Genomic DNA, 17,900 nt, shown 5'->3' with positions numbered 1-17,900 from the left:
AAGGGATTTGTACGTATGGAGACACAGCCGCGTTTAGCTCCCGAAACTGACACTCCAGGTCCCCAGCGAGCACCGACGAAGTCTATAGAAAGCAACAGCGTCAATGATCTACCCTGAGAACTAATATTAGCATTTTTTCTTCTCTACACAGGATTAACTTGCTTGCTAGATAGGCCGTCCTGGAAATCCTGACAACCGTCGTGTTGGCTGTACCCGGGCGTAGAGGTTCTATCTTGAGAAATTGAGAGAGGAAGGAAATGTTCAACTGTGATCCTTATCGTAAAGGTAGGTAGATGAGAAAAAGAGAAAGAAAGTCTATATAAAGAGATGATAGAACTGCTCTTGGTTTCTTCTTCATCATCATTCAATCAGACACCATCTTCACGAAGCCTTTTCCTTGTTAACCTCCCAATCAAATTTCATACATCTATCAACATGCGTTTCTCTACATCAATTCTCCTTGCCATCTTCTCTATCGCCAGCCTCGCGGCTGCAGACCCCCAGAACCTCAACAATGGCCTCGCCGAGCGCGATTCCGGCTTCGCTGATGCCATCGAAGCACGGGAGCCCATGGAAGAGGTAAGCAGCCCCCGTCCTACCTATCCAGAATCTATCTCTACACCCGCTAACACGCGTATCATCACAGGTCTCCGATCTCATGACTCGAAACTTGGGCAAACCCGGCCGTCTCTGCCCTGGAGAGAAAGCCACGGGAACGGATGAACACGGCTTCGCGTGCGTTCTCGGACCACACAAGACATGCAAATCAGCCAGCCAGAAATGTGCAAGCGGCGCGTTCAAAGCCATGGCTGAAAAAGCCTTAGCTGCGGTGAAGAAAGGGGCGCCAGCGCCAAAGAAGGCACCAAATCATAGCAGAGATTTTTCAAACCCTCTGTTGAAGAGGGACATGTGTACGCTCTATGCGTGCGAAGAACAATGGGAATGCCCCCGGGGATGTACCGACTGCTTCGGAGATCGATGCCTTAACATCAATGCACCTTAATATAGATGCATCGATGTTATCTGAGATGGCGTGTAAAGGTAGCTAAAGGTGTTTGTATGGAAGATATTGTACAGGTTTTGTTTTTGTAAAGGGTGCAAGGCGTTGGTGGAGCTATTGGCGTTGGGAACAGGTCGTCTGTTATTGATCTTCGAGTTCATCTCTGTCCAATCCAGTCACATGAAACCTCTGCTCCTGTTTGCTGTTGTGAACTTGTGCCTTGAGATACATAGAATCTCCTGCTCTTGAATCTTGCCTCTCCCGTACTAGATCCTGTCTCTCATCCTCTCCTGTAATCTTACCTGGCAATCTCTTTCCGTGACACTTTTGACCTTCCGCTCAAGGGAATTGATGAGAGTCTTCCCGCAGAGAGCCTACCTACCTCGGTAGGGGGCAAGCAGATAGAGTCACACAATTCAAAATCTTTTGTTGCATCTCGTAATTTACAGGAATGAACTTTGCAGATGTATCCGTTTCGGAAGTGGTTACGGATCGGAAGGGGGATGAGTTGGGGGATGGGGATGGGTATAGACCTACTTATCTATATCTCGATCAATAATCACTAGATGAGTTGCGAAATTTAGAAAGCCATCGAGTATTCTGCTAATAAAGTCACGCTTCTGATCACATATCCATGCCTACCTAAGGTAACCATATGTCCACCTCACCTACTAGGTACCTATCTATCCTCAAAAGCCCAACATCAAAACTCACCACTCATTCAACTAACGTGGACCCAACACTCGACGTCGAAATGCAGTGGGACCCCCCGTGTCCCCTTGAGAATGAAGCTGTCCGAATATCCGATCCGAGGGATTATCCGGGGGTGCTCTGGACATATACGGCGGCGGCGGGCGTCTCGAGAGCGGACCTCCGCGTTGAACTCGGCTTTGAAGCCCGCCTAGAAGCGCGCCTCCAAGCACGCCAGGACCGCCACCCGCCTGGGCCAGAGCATTTTGCACATTGTATACCCAATCACCGATGGACTCTGGAGCGCCCTGCGGGAGCGGCATTGTGCCTCCGTATCTAAAGACTTTAGGCATGTTGGGGTCTGGATAATAGGGCCCAAAACACCCCGTGAGGGACAATCTGTTCGGTAATAAGAAGAGGCCGCCTTGGCCTTCTGCTAGTAGCTCGTCAGAGATGTGATGATGGCCGCCTGCGCACACGTAGCCGCCGTCGACACGCATCCATGCAAACTCCTGTGGGCAGCTGGATGTGCGCGTGATCATAGTCTGTGCCCATTGTTCCTGGCGCTGTCGCTCGGCCGGTGCCATAGTCTCGATGTGTGTTTGTCGGCTAGCCATCTTGATGTCCGCGGGGGAAGTAAAGATCGAGTGTGTGGGCACCGTGCGGTTGGGTCCGGATGCGGCGGGGGTGGCTTGAGAAGAGCTGGATTCGGCTTGTGAGGATAGGGGTGACATTCCTTCGAGGTAGGTGCGTGTGTTGTCGCCAAGTGGATATCTCGAGGTTCGGACGCGGCCCCTGATTTCAGGTGGGTGGCTGGAGGAGGGATATGGGTCTTTGGATGGTGGCATTGGACGTCCAGGGTCGTGCAAGGAAGACGTAGCAGCAACCTTATTTTCAGTCTTACGCAAAATGCCTTTCTTTTTGATTGCTGGGGAAGTGGTTGCCATACCGCTTTTGAGTTCTAATGGTGACCAGATTTCACTGACATCGTGAGGAGCAGTGTGTCTTCGGGACAGCGAGGAGATCAATGGCTGTTCTGAAGGGTTTTGTGCCTGAGAGGACGAAGATAATGGATAGTATGATATTTCTTGCTCACGAGGGGAAAAGGTAGATGGGCCAGACTGTTCAGGAGCTTTAGACGAAGAAGGTTGACTGGCGGACTCGCGATGTCGGGACGATGATGGCATCACCGTCTTAGCAGGAGGACGTATTGTCATATCACCAAATTCCTTCTCCAGCTGGGCACTGGTTGTAACTGCCGGAGGTGGCACAGTGTTGGACTGGAACGGCGACTTGATGTTTCGAGACATGATAGTGGTGGACGAACTTACTTACTCTGGTTACTTCGTAAGGGGTGGGACAGAAGTATCTTAAAAAAATTGCGTGTGATGTAGAAAGTACGAGGAAGAAGAAATAGGTAAGATATAAATAAGGTTTGAGGTTTGGATTGTTTGCAGGATACTTTGAATGTTTGATCAAACGAGGACTGTGAATAACAAACTTCATGATATGGAATGAGAAATAGTATTCACCAAGGAGACTGAATCAAGAGGGAATGATAGGCATCCGACCTCCGTGAATCCCACTAGAGACTCAAAATTACGGAGCACATCTCGACCCCACGACGAACTGTGGCAATGGAAGGTTCAGAACTCAGGGTCATTTAACAGGTGATTTCACGCAGGTACCTTAGGTATTTTCGATTAATTTTCTCCTTTTTTTCTGCTTTCCATACAGTTAGTAAGCTTGCCGCTCTTGCTCAGGCGCAAATCACCCTCGGCTCTGTCAACTCACCTGAGCTACAACACTGTCGGCAGAGGACAATGGGTTAGACAAGGAATTAGAAAGGGAAAGCGGCTCGGACGAAGAAGATGTTATAATTGAAGAATGTGGACACCGCCTCAAGAAAATCAAATTCGGCCAATCACGACAAAAGATAGCGACGACGAACTACCTAACAACGAGAATCAATAAACATAGTACCCCGAAGCAAAGCTCGGGAGAGAATTCGAGGACGAGTCGCCCATAGTACTAGACAACCTTATGATCAACAAGTACAAAAGAGACAGAAGCAGAAAAAAAGAGGATCACTAGAAGCTGGACAATAGTAGAAGCCAAACGCTCTTATTCTTACAGGATATCTACAGCTTTACCGTCGACCAATCGCTCGTCATATGGAGACTCAGATAAGCAATTCAACAGCAAATCAGCGAAACAACTATTGGGAGGATTGGGGGATATAAGAAGCCAACAATTCCAGGACAAACTAGTAGTTAAAATATGCTATCTGCCACATCTGGAGAAGCAATTGGGGCAAACAAGGAAGTAATATGTCCGTTAAAGGAGAGCATAGCACTAGCGAGGAAATGGTTGAGGCATCTACCGTCATTGTCGACACACGGCTTCCCGATGCGTACAGAGCTCCGGCATTTTTGGCTCCACGTCGAGCTGTTCTTGGGATTTAACAGCAAGAAATCTACAAGTGAGCAAGAAAAGGTCATGTGGGTTATCACCTTGTTCGAAGGACGGTGGACCTGCGCTTAGTTGGATCGAGGGATTTCTACAAGACTATCTCACCCTTATACACATAGAGGACGGGGAGAGGCGTATAAGAAGAGAAATGAAGGAAGAGGGAATTAAATATTCTTCTATTCATTTACAAATTCAGGGAGACAGATTGCAAAAGTGAGAAAAGGTTTTGAGAGATTTGAAAGTCACAATATTTCGGTTCCCTTTAATGACTTACATTTTAGTTCCCCTTTAGGCTGCGCAATAGGTCCCTAAGGGTTGGCTTATTATGTATAAGAGACAACCCATAAGGATCCATCCAACCCATGGGTTAAGTCCTATCCACCCTAACCCACCCCATGGGGCGGGGACCCATGGGTTTCTGCGCAGTCTACCAATGAGGGAGGATCCCCTTAATGGTTGATGACGTCTATGTTCCCGAGAAGGATATATAAGAGAAAACACTTTCTCTCCTACTCCAAAATCATTTGAAATTTTTCTCTCTTAATAAAAACGTTCCGCAGAACCAACCGAATAATGGCAGACTTAGACTCTCTGTGTTTGGGTTGTACCCAGGTGAGGAGGAATCCGAGGAAGAGGCTCCCAAGTTCCAAGTATAAAGCATACACTTACGAGTTATTTCATAGGAAACCAAGGAAATCACAGAATCAACTACATTGATTCCTCGACGACAGCCACAATCACTGTTATGGTGGCGGCGGCAGTCCCGCTGGTGGAAGGAGCAGCTTCAACCTGCCCTAATCGCACGGTGGCAGTAAGCAAACACCTTCGCTCCTACCTTTCTTCTATGACTTCCCCTGCTCCTTCCCTCTATGGCAACTTCCCTTACTCTCTCCTTCTTTGTCTTTCACTCAACCGAGAGGGTATAACTACCTGCCCTCCCCTCTCGTTTCTATTTTCTTTTCTCTTTTCCCTTTGAAACCACCTCTACCACCACCATCACCTCCACCTCCACCATCGCCATCACCATCACCAACACCAACATCACCATCAACACCGATCATGAATTCGACGGTGACAAGGACAAAGGGTCTTTCAGACCATTGCCTGACCCTGTCGGGGTGGGCAATGACGATTGCCGCCCTCGGGATTGCCACCCTAGGGCCTTTATGGTCCTGGTGCATTCTCGGGGTGGTCCGATGCGTGAAGAGAGTCTGCGGGTCATTGCTTGTTAATCCGTTTGTTTACTGTTACTAATCCTTTACTTTTATAGTCTCGCGACCCAGACAGAAATAGAGAGGGAGAGGGGGGAGTGGAAGAAGGAGAGGGAGAGGGAGAGGGGGGAGTGGGGGCAGGAGAGGGAGAGGTGGGAGAGGGAGAGGGGGGAGTGGAGGGAGGAGAGGGAGAGGTGGGAGACGGAGAGGAAGGAGTGGAAGACGGAGAGGGAGAAGTGGGAGAAGGAGAGGGAGGGGTGGAAGACAGAGAGAGAGAAGGAGAGGGAGGGGTGGAAGACAGAGAGAGAGAAGTTGGAGAAGGAGAGGAGGAAGGAGAGGAGGGAGGAGAGGGAGGAGAGGGAGAAGGTGAGGGAGGAGAGGGAGAAGGTGAGGGAGGAGAGGGAGAAGGAGAGGGAGGAGAGAGAGAAGGAGAGGAGGGAGGAGAGGGAGGAGAGGACGATGATGATAATGTTGATGACGATAGTAATGGGCGACCGAGAGAGCTCTTGAGGGGCATAAGGTAGAGGAGCACACTTGGTCACAAATCTCTAACCTGCAAATGCCACAATTTTTCCAGTGTTCTTCGGAGTCAAAATTGATTATGTGAAGGCCTACTCCTTATTCCAAAATCCTGTGCCGATGCTGTGCCGATACTGTGCCGATGCCTCGCCCCCTTTTTAGAAATTTGAGATCGTGAATCTGAGCAGGGCCCTCGTCTGGCTAGGAATCATGTGAAACCTTGCGTGTTGTGCCAGAAATAAGCGGGAGTACCTCATGCATATATGTTTGTGTGAGAGTGTGTATGTACGCAAGACCTTAATAATAGAAGAGATAAAGAAGGGAAAATCAAATAGAGGTCTCTCTAATAGACTATGCTCGCCTATGTCAAAAGTATTCTCACCATAGGAGACTTCATCTGTTGGGATTCATTCCTCTGGGTGAAATTGTAAAGCTGAGCGAGCTACGAGTCACCGGAGGGGGGGGGGGGGGGGGGGGAGGGATCATTCCGGCAGAAACTCTGCGAGGGTGCAAAAAGGGATTCCCGGGCAGAATTCGGTAAGCAAACTGAAGCTGGGGCACAGAGGAGGCTCAAATGGGTTCCGCATTACGCAGCGCAGGCTGAACTCAGGCTCTGCTCAGGCTCTGGTCCGGATGCGCACCCTCGGCTCATGTATGCTCAGTCTCAGCTCAGATTAAAGTAGCAGTTGCTCAAGTTGGCAGACCGAAACGGAGAATCAATCCCGAGTCTAAGGGTATCTGGTTCTCTATTTCATCATTTATATGATCCTATAAAGGTCACTAAACCAAAACCAACACAGGCTGCAACTCAGGACCACTTCTTGGGAAAGGCTGCTCAAAACTAGACATCATCAGTCAATCGCCACATGGAGATAGAACTTTTATATGCATACAGAAACTCTTTGACGCAGATCATACAGCCCACCCACGGATAACTGGGGGATCTGCTGGTAATGCTGGGCCAGGAGCTGTCGTGTGTTTTGGAGGACCTAGCAAACTGTTAGCAGAGAGGCCATGCGAAGAATATTCAAAGCTTACCTCGACGTAGCTTTGGTTTGGATTTTCTCTCATTGTCTTGATAAATCCATACGACATGGCGCCTGCTGAGTTTAGTATTGTCAGCGTAATATTTGAGCATTGAACGAACCTGTTGCAGCTCCAGCAATACTCGTGTCGGCCGACGTCTGGTTATCAGCACAGCCGCTGAACATCCAAACATCTTTTCCCTCATTCTTCCAATCCTCAACAAAGGTTTCCTCCCCTAGTCCATTCTCATTGGTAGGCCCGTCGGGTCGGTGATGCAGGGAGGCAAAGAAGCTTTGCGCTCCTCCAATCAGCGCCCTAGCCTCTTGAATCTTGGAAGCCGAAAATCCTCCGTGGAGAAGGTTCATAGCTGAGCTGGCAAGCTTGATGCCTTGCTTCACATTGTCGATAAGGTTAACCTGTCCTGCTGAATTTGGGCGGTAAACATATGGAAGCTCGATTGCGGAACCGCTGTGACAGCAGTCAAAGAGAACCGTCAACCGAGCGGAGGGTATCATTGGTGATACAAGGACTTTATGCAGCTGACTCGTGTTAACTTCGCTCAGTATCGCATCTCACCTCTGGAACGTACCGTGTCACTATCTATCTGCCCATGGCTTTCAAAGTCCAGAGGGCAGATGGTGTCATCAAATCTGTGGTGTGGTCAGTATAAGGTAGTTACCTGTACATATCTTCTAGATTACTTACCCAGATTCTCGATCACCATCTGGATCCTTGACTTGAGCTATCAAGTTGTCAGAATAACGGATTCTCGCCCAGGTCGTTCAAAGATTTTGTTCACCTCCATGGCCAGAGTAGGACAGAAAGACGGAATCTCCAGGATTATTGCCAGAGACAAGCCATCGGAAAGCCTACGGAGAAGATTCAATCAGCCTTCAGATGGGGATCACAGACAAGGCAGCCCACCGCCATCATATTGGCACCGGTAGGCTCGAATGGCGTGCCCCTGTTCTCGGGAGCATCGGTCATAACAACCATATCATGACGCCCTGGCGAAAATCCACGGTCCCGGACCAGGTATTCACGTATGTTCATGGCATCGTTGATACACCCGTTGAGTTGGTATTTGGTACCGTAGTAGTTGATACCGATCAACAAGGCCTTCCTACGAGGCATGGTGATGCAGTAAGGTTAGAGAGCGCGCGAATAATCTTAGAAGATAGAAAAGATAGGTGCAAAAGACGAGGTGGAGGCTGGCAACGGTGGGAAAGGAATGTGGGTTAAGTCAATGCCGGAGTAGTGAATGGATATTTGGTGGTATCTCCATCCAGGAGCCCGAAAGAGTGAGGCTGAAGCCATCCCCATCGTCGTCGTCGTCGTCGTCGTGTTTTGTCGCTGCCGCTGCCGCCGTCGGTCCGCTTTCAATCAGGAAGCGCCGGTGACATGCCAGCACGTGATCGGGATATGCTCAAATATCTCGTTACCTGGCATCTCAGGCACGAGGAAATTGTATATTCGGAGGAGGCTCTCTTGTGGGGAACAATAGATATGCTTCCCTTCCCCGCATTGTCATAAATAGTAGCAACATATTTTCTGGAGATATCCCGTGAGGGGATGCTATATACCACGTGACTCTTCTGCTTACCTAAACAGGTCTGTAGTGCTCCTGTCCAGGGAGATCTCTTCCGTCTCTTCGGATGCCACCACCAATAAGCTAGAGATCCATATGCAATAATCTGCCACCTTATACACAAAGCCAGGGTCTGATCCGGCACGTACGGTCGAGAATGGGTAGCGGTACTGTATGTAACAGTAGCCAATATACCTAGATACACCAGAAACCGCGTTTCCTAGCGTTGCCCTTCCCAGTGAGCAATGTCGACGCCTGACAGTCTGGCCGCCGTGAGCGAAAGGAAAGGAGAGGAGCGCAGAGGCTCGGGAGGCGCTTGGTTAGGTCTTATAAATGCATGCTTTCGGACGTAGACTTCCTGAACAAGTGTCTTTGCCGAGGGCTTCGTGGAAGCCACAGAGCCAACAGCTTAAGAGATAGAGAATTTCCTGGGTTCCCCTCAATTTGGTCGTGCGGGGCCGCAATGTGTTCTGCAGAAGGATTCTGCTGCAGCCTGTGTTGGTATAAGGTCGCCAGCTCTGTGTCCCACTGCCCCTTGACCTCCCTTTCATCCATGATATCTGTTGTATCATTGTCCGGTCTCTGTAATAACGCGGTCCTGGCCCATCGACCTGCCATCAGTCCTCGCCCCCGGGGACGATGGTTGGAGAGGAGCGAACGTCTCGAAGACGGGAGCTTCCGGCTTCTCCACCTCACGTGACGTCCGAGGGATCCCGACTTAGTCAGCGAGAGGCGGGATGCCGATCTTAAAAACCGTCCAAGAAACTTCGGAGAGTTACCGACTCTTCCCCGAAACAACGCCTCACTCCCCTTCGAGTAGTTCGACTGGTATCCTCTCCACCATGAGCGACGGCCAGCGAGAACCAATTGAGTCGTCTCTTACCCCAGAAGAGGCCAGTCGCATCATCCACGCGCATCGCAAGGTGCGCTACGGTATGTCGCCCCTCCCCTCTGCGTGCCCTCTTCCCCGGAATCGTCTGGCCTCTCATGCGTATCTATCTGCTTGCTGCGAATCCCGTCGGGGCTCAGGGGCTGAGTATCATATCTAGGCACTGCGTGCTGGCCATGTAGACAGCGCAAGGTGAAGTGCGACAACAAACAGCCATGTGAGAACTGCGTAAAGAGAGACCACGCCACTCTCTGCTCCTACAACCCCAAGCAGCACGCGTCCAAGGAAGCTCCCGCGCCCGTCAGCGGCGTCAAGAGGCCTCGGTCGCCCGGAAGTGAGGCCTCCTCGAAACGGGAGGATGAGCGGTGGCCGCGGACAGCAGGTATGCATACATCCCCCGCATTTATGAGACCGATTCAACGGGCCAAGGTCATGATACTTGATGGCTGCAACGCCTTATCACCAGTTGCATCCACACGTGATATGCCCCGTTCTCAGACTTGCCGAGTGTCCCCGAAAGTGGCAACGCTGACCAGTAGGTAGAAGATGAGGACTCTACCAGCGAATCCCGCTACCTGGGTCAAAACAGCATCGCCGCCTTCTTGACCGAGGAGGCCAGAGCTGGTGAACCCTCATCGGTGGCCGGTGACCAGGATGTTATTCGAAAAGACATCATGCCTATCCTAGGGCTACAAATATCAACCGCGCCGTATCCTTTCCTGTCTCAGGATCATATGGACAGGATGCAGCATGAAATTGCTGGGGCTCTACCGTCAAATAGAGAAGTTCTCAAGTAAGTAGCTCATCTCTACGCGGGATTTGTTTCCTTTCCAATGGACACTGTTCTAATGGATATTGAACTCAGGACCTTTCAAATATATAAACAGATAGTGCAGCCTTTTTGGGGTCTCCTCGTCGACATAGAAGACTTTGAGTCCAAATTATGCACATATCTCGAGGATCGGGTCTCGACGGCCAACCAAGCAGGGCCAAGTAAGGGCGTATCCTCAGCCTGGTTGGGCATGCTGTTCGCTGTGCTTGCCGTTTCGACCAATTACTCTGAATTATCATACCACAAACGAGTTGCGACATCACAAGCATTTGGTAAGCAGTATAACGTCTATTACGGGTCTAGCTAATACCTCAATTCAGTGCAAACATCGTTCCATTGTCTGAGGTTATCAAACTTCTTCCTTCGACCATCCCTCGATTCTCTTCAGGCCCTCCTCATTCTTGGTTTTGTATTAGCCAATGACATGAAGGCAGAGGCTTCTTGGGCCTTACTAGGTCTCACGTGTAGACTGGCACAGGCTTTAGGGTTACATAGAGGCCCCAATGAAAGTGCTCGTTTCCCTACGACTCCATCGAATGACTTCCCCAGGAGAAAGCTTTGGTATGATTTCCCCTATCAGACAGCTCTCCGGTATCTAACACCCTCCAGGTGGAGCATCCTCTGGCAAGACAGCTTGCTGTCCCTGTCATTCGATCGAGCTCCAATAGCTGTCACAACTCGATGTGATATACCACTCGGGCCTCATGCTTTAACAGAAGGTCTCTCCTACACCGAAGCGATGTATCATCTCTGTCAAAAGATCCTTGAATCAGTCAACAATGACAGTACTTCTCAACCAGATTACAATCAAATTATTTCTCACTCTATCGAGGTCGAAAACCTTCGACATCGAGTCTTACCTTGTTTCCGAACAAAAGAGGCATGTAAAACGGTGTCTGACCGGTTGCATTATTACGCTGTTCGGCTTCACACGGCGTTCGTCGTTTCAGTGTTATGTCGACCGTCACTCCGACAAGGGAACAGTAGTGGCATGGATCGTACGCAAAAGGCAGCTCTCTTTGAGAAATGCAAAGAGAGTCTAACGGAAACCGTACGCATGTATCTTAAAATGCATTCTCTGAGTGTTATTCCCACCCGTTCCTGGGCTTTCACATACCACGGTCTCTCATCCGCCGTATTGCTCGGAATTTTGGGGGAGACGAAAACAGACCCTGAAGTTAGGCAACTGCAGGGCGATTTGATCACGGCTCTCTCTGCTACTGCTGCCAAAGAACAGACTTCAGACATTACAAAATCAGATAAGGATATCGAATTGAGTGGACCGCTGTCGAGAGCGTTGGTAGCCTTGAAGAACATCTATGATCATGGTTGGGTAGTGGAACAGAAGCCCTCCAATGGGAATGTGCCCGAGTCGCAGTTCGTGCAGGATCAAGACCAGAGTCAGTTTGAACAGCAGCAAAATGCTGCAATTGCCATGGCGTCAATGCAGAACGGGATGATACCTCCGTAAGTATTTCGGATCTCGGGATAGAACTACGCTAATGCCTGATGTAGATTGGATTATCAACCAACAGCACAAGCACAGATGCCGGTTGACCTATTCGGTATGCAATCGGTTGAACAAACGATGAATATGTCGCCCATGGATTTGTTCGATTCGATATTCTGGGGTAGGTTCTGTCTCCCTTCTCATCATATTAATACTGACAACACCAGATCCGTATCCCGGAAACGGATTAGATCCCAATGGTTTTGATTACACACAGCTGTACCCCAGTTTTTAGCAGGCTAAAACCGTTACTCATGCTGGCATAATTATAATGAACACTCTTTTGATCAGAGAAATCTCGAGTCTCAAGTGCCTATCTATATGCAAGAGCTTTCATTTATTCTCTTATTTCGCAGCGCATACCATCTTCATCTCATCCACTTGTGGCCCTTTTTCTGCGGCACCTTGTTTGCGGGGATCAAGGCTTCCCGCTTAAGAACCGGCATTTGAAAAAGCCCCCACCCACCACTTACTACGAAAGCCGGGGATGCAATCTCCGCAATTTTTTTCCTTCTAGCATTTCCGGGGATGTATAGGGTCACGAGTGTGAAGTGACGACTCGGAGGTTCGGAGTTCTACCTATGCCAATTTTTCAGTCATCCCGGATGCTCGGATATCCGATTTTCAATATCTGGCAAGCTATGCAACCTCACAAACCTCCCAAAATTCGTTTTCAAATGACAGGTGTCGGCGGAGTTCCCAGGAAACCCCATTTCAAAAGTCTCGCAAGAAACTTTAAGGTAGGTCTTTTTCAGACTCATCGTTCTTAAGAATGCTTGTTGGAGCAATCACATTATGTTTTCGTCCTCAAATTCATACTTTGTCTCGGCAACTTTTATGCTTGAAATGAAGCAGGGGAAATTCAGTCGCTGGAGAAGCTCGGACGATCTGGAAGCTCCCTCTTCTCAACATGAGGTTCTCAGGGAATCAGACAATGACAGCAAAGGCCCAGACGACAGAAGAGGTACATACATCCAGCAGAAAGATCCTTACCCAACGAGAACGTCGATTTCATTAAGGTCGAGACACGGTTTCTCACCTAGAAAGGTGTCCTTTCCCTCCAAATCTCTTCGTCCCGTATGGTTGAAAAATCTTCAGTCTGCAATTGAGAGAGCCGCTCTCGCTGCAATCCTCCGCGGAGAAAGCTTAACCCGGCACCCAGATATCAGTCGTTCTACCAGCAAGATCCTTGACAAGCCTCAAACTTATATCAATTCGTATAATTTTGACATCCACTAGCCATGACGTCGTCTTGCGGCTCTCGCCTTCGGGGCGCGGCTCTCGCCGCCAGGGCCAAGCTCCTACGGCGCGCGACAGGAACTCAGATAGCAACGCGCGGGGCAGAAACCCCCACCTTGGCAATCACCACGACTTTATATAACATTTCACGACGCCCTCTCTCCCTCTCTCCCGCTGAGGCGTGAAGCTCTCCAGCTTCCGCCATGCGCTCCCTCTCCTTCCCTCCGCCTCAATGGGTTGACAAGGTCTCGTCCCGTCTTCCGCCCCAACTGCGTCTCCTCCCTTTCCCCGCGATCCGCATCATCGTCGTCCTAATCCTCGTCAACGTCGCCGTCTGGGTCGCTGTAGCCATCGTCCTGCGCTCCCATCCCCTCCTCTCGTCCCCGGCCCTCTTATCCTACACGTTCGGTCTCCGCCATGCCCTGGATGCTGACCACATCTCCGCCATCGATCTAATGACACGGCGGCTCGTCGCGACAGGATCCAAACCAGTGACTGTGGGGACATGGTTCAGCTTGGGCCACTCGACCATCGTCGTTATAACGTGTATTGTGGTGGCAGCGACCAGCGGCGCGCTGGAGAAGCGATTCAACGGCTTTCAGAATATCGGCGGCGTTATAGGGACGTCTGTCAGCGCCGGGGTTCTGATCCTACTGGGAATTGGGAATGCGTGGATCCTGTGGAAGCTCGTCCAGCGGATGAAGGTCGTGCTTCGGGAAGAGGATGCTAGTGATCGCGCGAGGGCCGAGGAGGGCGCGGTTGCGGGGCTAGATTTAGAGGGCGGAGGCATATTGGTTCGTGTCTTCAAGAAGGTGTTCAAGTTTATTGATAGACCGTGGAAGATGTACCCGCTTGGCGTTCTGTTTGGGTTGGGCTTCGATACAAGTAGTGAGGTTGCGCTGCTGGGTATTGCGAGTGTGCAGGGTGCACAAGGGATGAGTATGTGGCTGATTCTGATCTTCCCTCTGTTGTTCACTTGTGAGTGCTTCTTGTCCTTCTACCCTTGTGTTTCGGTGGTTAGCTGATTGAAGCTTTTCCCTCTAGCCGGAATGTGTCTCTTGGATACAACAGATGGTGCCCTGATGATGACGCTCTACACATCCACCTCCCTAGCCCGCGACACCATCTCGATTCTCTACTACTCTATCGTACTCTCTGCCATCACAGTCCTAGTCGCGCTCGTCATCGGTATTATCCAACTCCTCTCGATCGCCGCAAATTTCTCTACGGGAAAGTTTTGGGACGGTGTTAATGTTGTGGGAGACCACTTTGATATCATTGGAGGCTGTATCTGTGCATCTTTCGTGGTGTTTGGGGTCCTGAGTGTCCTGGTCCACGGCCGTTGGAGGAGATGGGCTACAAAGGATCGAAGAGGAAGGGTGGAGATGACGGATGGAATGGAGTTAGACAGTGTAGAGAAGGGAGAAAAGGAAAAGATAGCTGAAGGGGGGGAACCAAGTATCGTCGGCGAGAGTGAGACTCAAGAATTGAAATGATTCTATTGTCAGCAAGTAGAAAATATCTAGAGCCCCGTCTGGGATTACATACCTACTCTACGGAATATATATATTCTACTGTTCCCAGGCCCAGAGACCGGAATTTCCACTCTAATCCCGGACTCGTCATTTGACAGAAATAAGAAAAATACAGCAATGCCATTCAATCTCAGTAAAGGAGCATTCATCATGATTTCTGCAAAGCCATGATATCTGTAAATCGGTCGCATATAGAAGGTCTTACAAACGCGGCTCCACGAGGAAACCTTCAAACCCCCCATCCCCTCCTTTCCCCTCTTACCTATGCAACATATATCGCAGTCTAATGCATTCAATGAGATAGGCTGACTACGATCCCTAGATTCTCGTCTACCTATACTATTCGACATTTGACTAATGAGTCATGACGACAGAAAGGACAAACCCTTCATCAACTCATCAGGGACAAGACTCGGAGACTTCTTTATCCTCTGGGACGGCGTATGCAGGAACTGCAAGTGAAGTGGCGAGACTGTGGCCCGAGTAGCTCGTTACGAGAAAGTGAGTGGGAAGAATTAACTCCTCCAACTAACTTCCTTGCAAGAAATCAGATGAATCTCGGGGATGATAAAATGGTGAGGATATAAATGACAACGATCGATAGAATGACAATGAATAATACATAAATGACAGTGAGTATATAAGCCACGACTACGCAAATGATTAACTTACAGCACGCCATAAGCGTCCAGCAAACCTTCAGCCCTCTTTGCGAACTCTTCGAGAGAGTTCTGAATATCCGCATTCGAGAATAAGGGTTGATGGTTATAGATTATGTTGTAGAGCGTATAAATAGTCCCTACCAACCATCGGTATGAGTGGCTTCTGATGGTTATTCACCTTGTAGAGAAAGGAAGTTTGTACGTCTTTGCTCTTGGATATCAACTCCACCAACTCCCCTTGCATCTACGTGCAAAAAATCCAGAAATGAGAATAATATTTTAGGGATAATGAATAAGTGATGGTGAGTACATAAATGACAGTGAGGACTTTTCTTTACCTACCATTCCTTTCTTATTTCCATTTACAGTGGCTGATAATGAATAGACACATGTCAGACAGGTCGGAGAACTAGATACGGAAGGACCAGAGTCTCTTGCGAGCTTTGTCGATAAAGGAGATGACAGCTATATCACGAATTACTGCGCGGCACAATTATTGGCTGATGATTCCCTGGCTATCTTCTATTTTGTGGCAGACATTCTCGACTTTGATGAATTTACTAAAACAGGAAAATAGTTTATAAAGGAATTCTACTTAAACTTGTGCGTGAGAGTGCACCTGTGGCAGGATTGGGAAATAGAGAAAGTCCGCCACTACCTAGAAAACTCTCGTGATGAACTGACTCCTCGATTTTGTTAGTGTCATTGGGGACGCCTAGGCTCCTGTCTGTAGCATCCTTAATCTTTAAGAATAAGAAACCTATTAACTCGGATGCCCACCTGAACTCAACGCAACCCCTAAGAGTCTCATTCTTCTATCACTCGCGTTCGGCCGGGTATCCGGATACCCTCAAATTCATTTTACATCGTCTAACCAGGTAGAATGACAGCAATTATATAAAAATGGCGGCGATAACTAGAAGAACAGTGAATATGCAGAATGACAGTAAGGGTACAATGACAACGACTATACAAATGACAACAGAGGATTCTGGTAGCCCCATCTCAAAAACAAAACTCGGGGCTGTAGATCATGTCGTAGAGCTTGACGGTTCCAACCAACCTCCAACTTTGCAGGTATATTGTGCCGAATTGACACAGGAGACCAATCATGTTACTGGGAAAGAAGTTTGTATCTCGGTTCTTACCTGTGTTTATATACCTCGAACTTTGTATGCCTTTAACTTAGATTCGAGGTTGAGAGAAAAAATGCAAGAGTTTTCATTTGCCTTCAAATTGAATAATGCGGGAGTTGAGAGTAAATCACAGCTCGCTTGAGTTGTTGATATGCTTTCTTTCTTTGTTATGTTGCGATTGATGCAGGAGGAATCATCTCGCATACTCCAAATATTTTCATCCTTTGCTCCGAAGAATAATATTACCACAATGAAATCTACCTATTTTTTGAATCTCGCGTTTGGATTTCTTGTTGTCAACATTTTGTCGTGTTGTTTACTTTCCTCACGGTCATGATAACCTCGCGCGTCGAAACCCCCTCGGGCTCCTTACCAAGCCTGCCTTGCTTTACTCAACCACCATCCCAGGAGATATTTGAAAATCTTATGGAAGAGTCTGAGCAGCAGCTTCTCCACGAGTTTAGACACGCAACGGCACATTCTCTAATCGAAATGCCATCCGAGTCCTTGGACGCTACCAACCTCCGCTCCAAGTCTCCTTCATCAATCTCATCTAGTCAGTTCACGTCTTCGATCCAGCACAACCACCAGCCTCAAAACCCAATGGAAGCTCTTCAATTGTGAGTACCTCCTTTCTTGATGCCTTCTTATCAGCAAGCATTTCTTGAAACAAGATGCTAATATTTCATAGCTCTCTTGCCTCTGGCAAATTCTCCGACCTTACCATTATCCATGGAGATACGCGGTGGAAGGCACACAAGGTTGTCGTCTGTTCTCAATCCTCTGTTCTTGAGAGCATGATCAAAGATACGAATGTCAGCTCTTTTTTGATTTCTCCCAAATAGCTCGCAACTTCGCAAGTTCCTTCCCCGCGTCCCGTTCTCATCCTCGGACCTCGATCCACATCGGACCGCAGCACCCAGCTCTTTCCCATCCTCTGAACAGAAGCTGACCTGAAAACCAGGATGGTTCAATTCTGGATCTCACATCCTACGATAACCAAACCATCACCCTAATGATGGAATACCTCTACACCTCAACCTACACACACCATCCCCACCCCCCCACATTCAGTCTCCCCCTCCACACCCAACTCTACATCCTATCCAGCAAGTTCCAAATCCACGGTCTCCAAACCCTATCCTGCACCCTCTTCACCCACCATCTCAACAACCACGTCTCCAATCTCGAAGTGTATTTCACCAGCGTCCGCTCCATCTACGCCCACACGAGCCCCGAGAACCCCGGCCTCCGCATCGCCGTCGTCGAAGCCGCCGTGTCAGAGATGCGCAAACTGCTCGGAGATGACGATGTCCGTAACCGCTTCTTTGAAGTCATGACTGATACGCCGGATTTCATGACCGATGTGATGACCCTGTTGGTTGAGCATCCCGAGAGGCCGGTGCTGATGCAGGAGCTTTGCGAGGAGTGTGGACCGAGAGGTGAGGGGGAGGGGTATGAAGTCACGGTTTCTTGTAAGACGTGTGGTAAGGATAGGACGGTGGAATTTTGTTGATCTTCTTGCTTGTTGTTTTTTTTTTTTTTTTTTTTTTTTTTTTTTTTTTTTTTTTTTTTTTTTTTGGGGGGGGTT

At 48.9% G+C, this 17,900-nt stretch overlaps 7 protein-coding genes across 7 annotated transcripts; 5 read left to right on the top strand and 2 right to left on the bottom strand.

Moving 5' to 3' along the window:
• The first annotated feature begins 44 nt into the window (after positions 1-44).
• Positions 45-1,177, top strand: M430DRAFT_164265 (hypothetical protein). Its single transcript, XM_024863458.1, has 2 exons — positions 45-579; positions 647-1,177. The coding sequence occupies exons 1-2, from the start codon at positions 328-330 to the stop codon at positions 1,001-1,003; spliced, it is 609 nt and encodes a 202-aa protein (XP_024725730.1). The 5' UTR covers positions 45-327; the 3' UTR covers positions 1,004-1,177.
• A 410-nt stretch (positions 1,178-1,587) lies between these two features.
• On the bottom strand, positions 1,588-3,000 carry M430DRAFT_269608 (hypothetical protein; the record flags this gene model as incomplete). The annotated part of the gene is made up of 1 exon (XM_024865480.1): positions 1,588-3,000. One exon carries the CDS (start codon positions 2,998-3,000, stop codon positions 1,726-1,728), a length of 1,275 nt encoding a protein of 424 aa, XP_024725729.1. The 3' UTR covers positions 1,588-1,725.
• A 1,735-nt stretch (positions 3,001-4,735) lies between these two features.
• M430DRAFT_269606 (hypothetical protein) lies at positions 4,736-5,936 on the top strand (the record flags this gene model as incomplete). The annotated part of the gene is made up of 3 exons (XM_024865479.1): positions 4,736-4,774; positions 4,846-4,973; positions 5,433-5,936. Coding segments are annotated over 3 exons (632 nt in total), but the record flags the coding sequence as incomplete, so codon positions are not given.
• Positions 5,937-6,549: 613 nt separating this feature from the next.
• M430DRAFT_132480 (hypothetical protein) lies at positions 6,550-8,231 on the bottom strand. Its single transcript, XM_024862251.1, has 8 exons — positions 7,843-8,231; positions 7,718-7,787; positions 7,624-7,660; positions 7,508-7,568; positions 7,040-7,457; positions 6,931-6,992; positions 6,786-6,881; positions 6,550-6,733 (listed from the first exon to the last, which is right to left on the bottom strand). The coding sequence occupies exons 1-8, from the start codon at positions 8,050-8,052 to the stop codon at positions 6,728-6,730; spliced, it is 960 nt and encodes a 319-aa protein (XP_024725727.1). The 5' UTR covers positions 8,053-8,231; the 3' UTR covers positions 6,550-6,727.
• A 1,012-nt stretch (positions 8,232-9,243) lies between these two features.
• Positions 9,244-11,972, top strand: M430DRAFT_24556 (hypothetical protein; the record flags this gene model as incomplete). Its single annotated transcript, XM_024865088.1, has 8 exons — positions 9,244-9,439; positions 9,556-9,777; positions 9,939-10,188; positions 10,261-10,499; positions 10,548-10,788; positions 10,837-11,694; positions 11,743-11,858; positions 11,905-11,972. 8 exons carry the CDS (start codon positions 9,244-9,246, stop codon positions 11,970-11,972), a joined length of 2,190 nt encoding a protein of 729 aa, XP_024725726.1.
• Positions 11,973-13,431: 1,459 nt separating this feature from the next.
• M430DRAFT_91654 (hypothetical protein) lies at positions 13,432-14,472 on the top strand (the record flags this gene model as incomplete). Its single annotated transcript, XM_024869674.1, has 2 exons — positions 13,432-13,954; positions 14,021-14,472. The coding sequence occupies 2 exons, from the start codon at positions 13,432-13,434 to the stop codon at positions 14,470-14,472; spliced, it is 975 nt and encodes a 324-aa protein (XP_024725725.1).
• Positions 14,473-16,642: 2,170 nt separating this feature from the next.
• Positions 16,643-17,825, top strand: M430DRAFT_15427 (hypothetical protein; the record flags this gene model as incomplete). Its single annotated transcript, XM_024863245.1, has 3 exons — positions 16,643-16,929; positions 17,001-17,124; positions 17,274-17,825. The coding sequence occupies 3 exons, from the start codon at positions 16,643-16,645 to the stop codon at positions 17,823-17,825; spliced, it is 963 nt and encodes a 320-aa protein (XP_024725724.1).
• Positions 17,826-17,900: the final 75 nt, after the last annotated feature.

This window comes from Amorphotheca resinae (genome assembly GCF_003019875.1).
Source record: "Amorphotheca resinae ATCC 22711 unplaced genomic scaffold M430scaffold_1, whole genome shotgun sequence".
NCBI lineage: Eukaryota > Fungi > Ascomycota > Leotiomycetes > Helotiales > Amorphothecaceae > Amorphotheca > Amorphotheca resinae.
This window is presented reverse-complemented; position numbering and strand designations above follow the sequence as displayed.

Bases quoted from the DNA above. Each gene is read 5' to 3' on its own strand.
- M430DRAFT_164265 (XM_024863458.1), top strand. From the start codon at position 328: ATGATAGAACTGCTCTTGGTTTCTTCTTCATCATCATTCAATCAGACA. The intron at 580-646 runs GTAAGCAGCCCC...GTATCATCACAG, and splicing joins CACGGGAGCCCATGGAAGAG to GTCTCCGATCTCATGACTCG.
- M430DRAFT_132480 (XM_024862251.1), bottom strand. From the start codon at position 8,052: ATGCCTCGTAGGAAGGCCTTGTTGATCGGTATCAACTACTACGGTACC. The intron at 7,661-7,717 runs GTGAACAAAATC...ACAACTTGATAG, and splicing joins GTCCTACTCTGGCCATGGAG to CTCAAGTCAAGGATCCAGAT. The intron at 6,993-7,039 runs GTTCGTTCAATG...TAAACTCAGCAG, and splicing joins TATTGCTGGAGCTGCAACAG to GCGCCATGTCGTATGGATTT.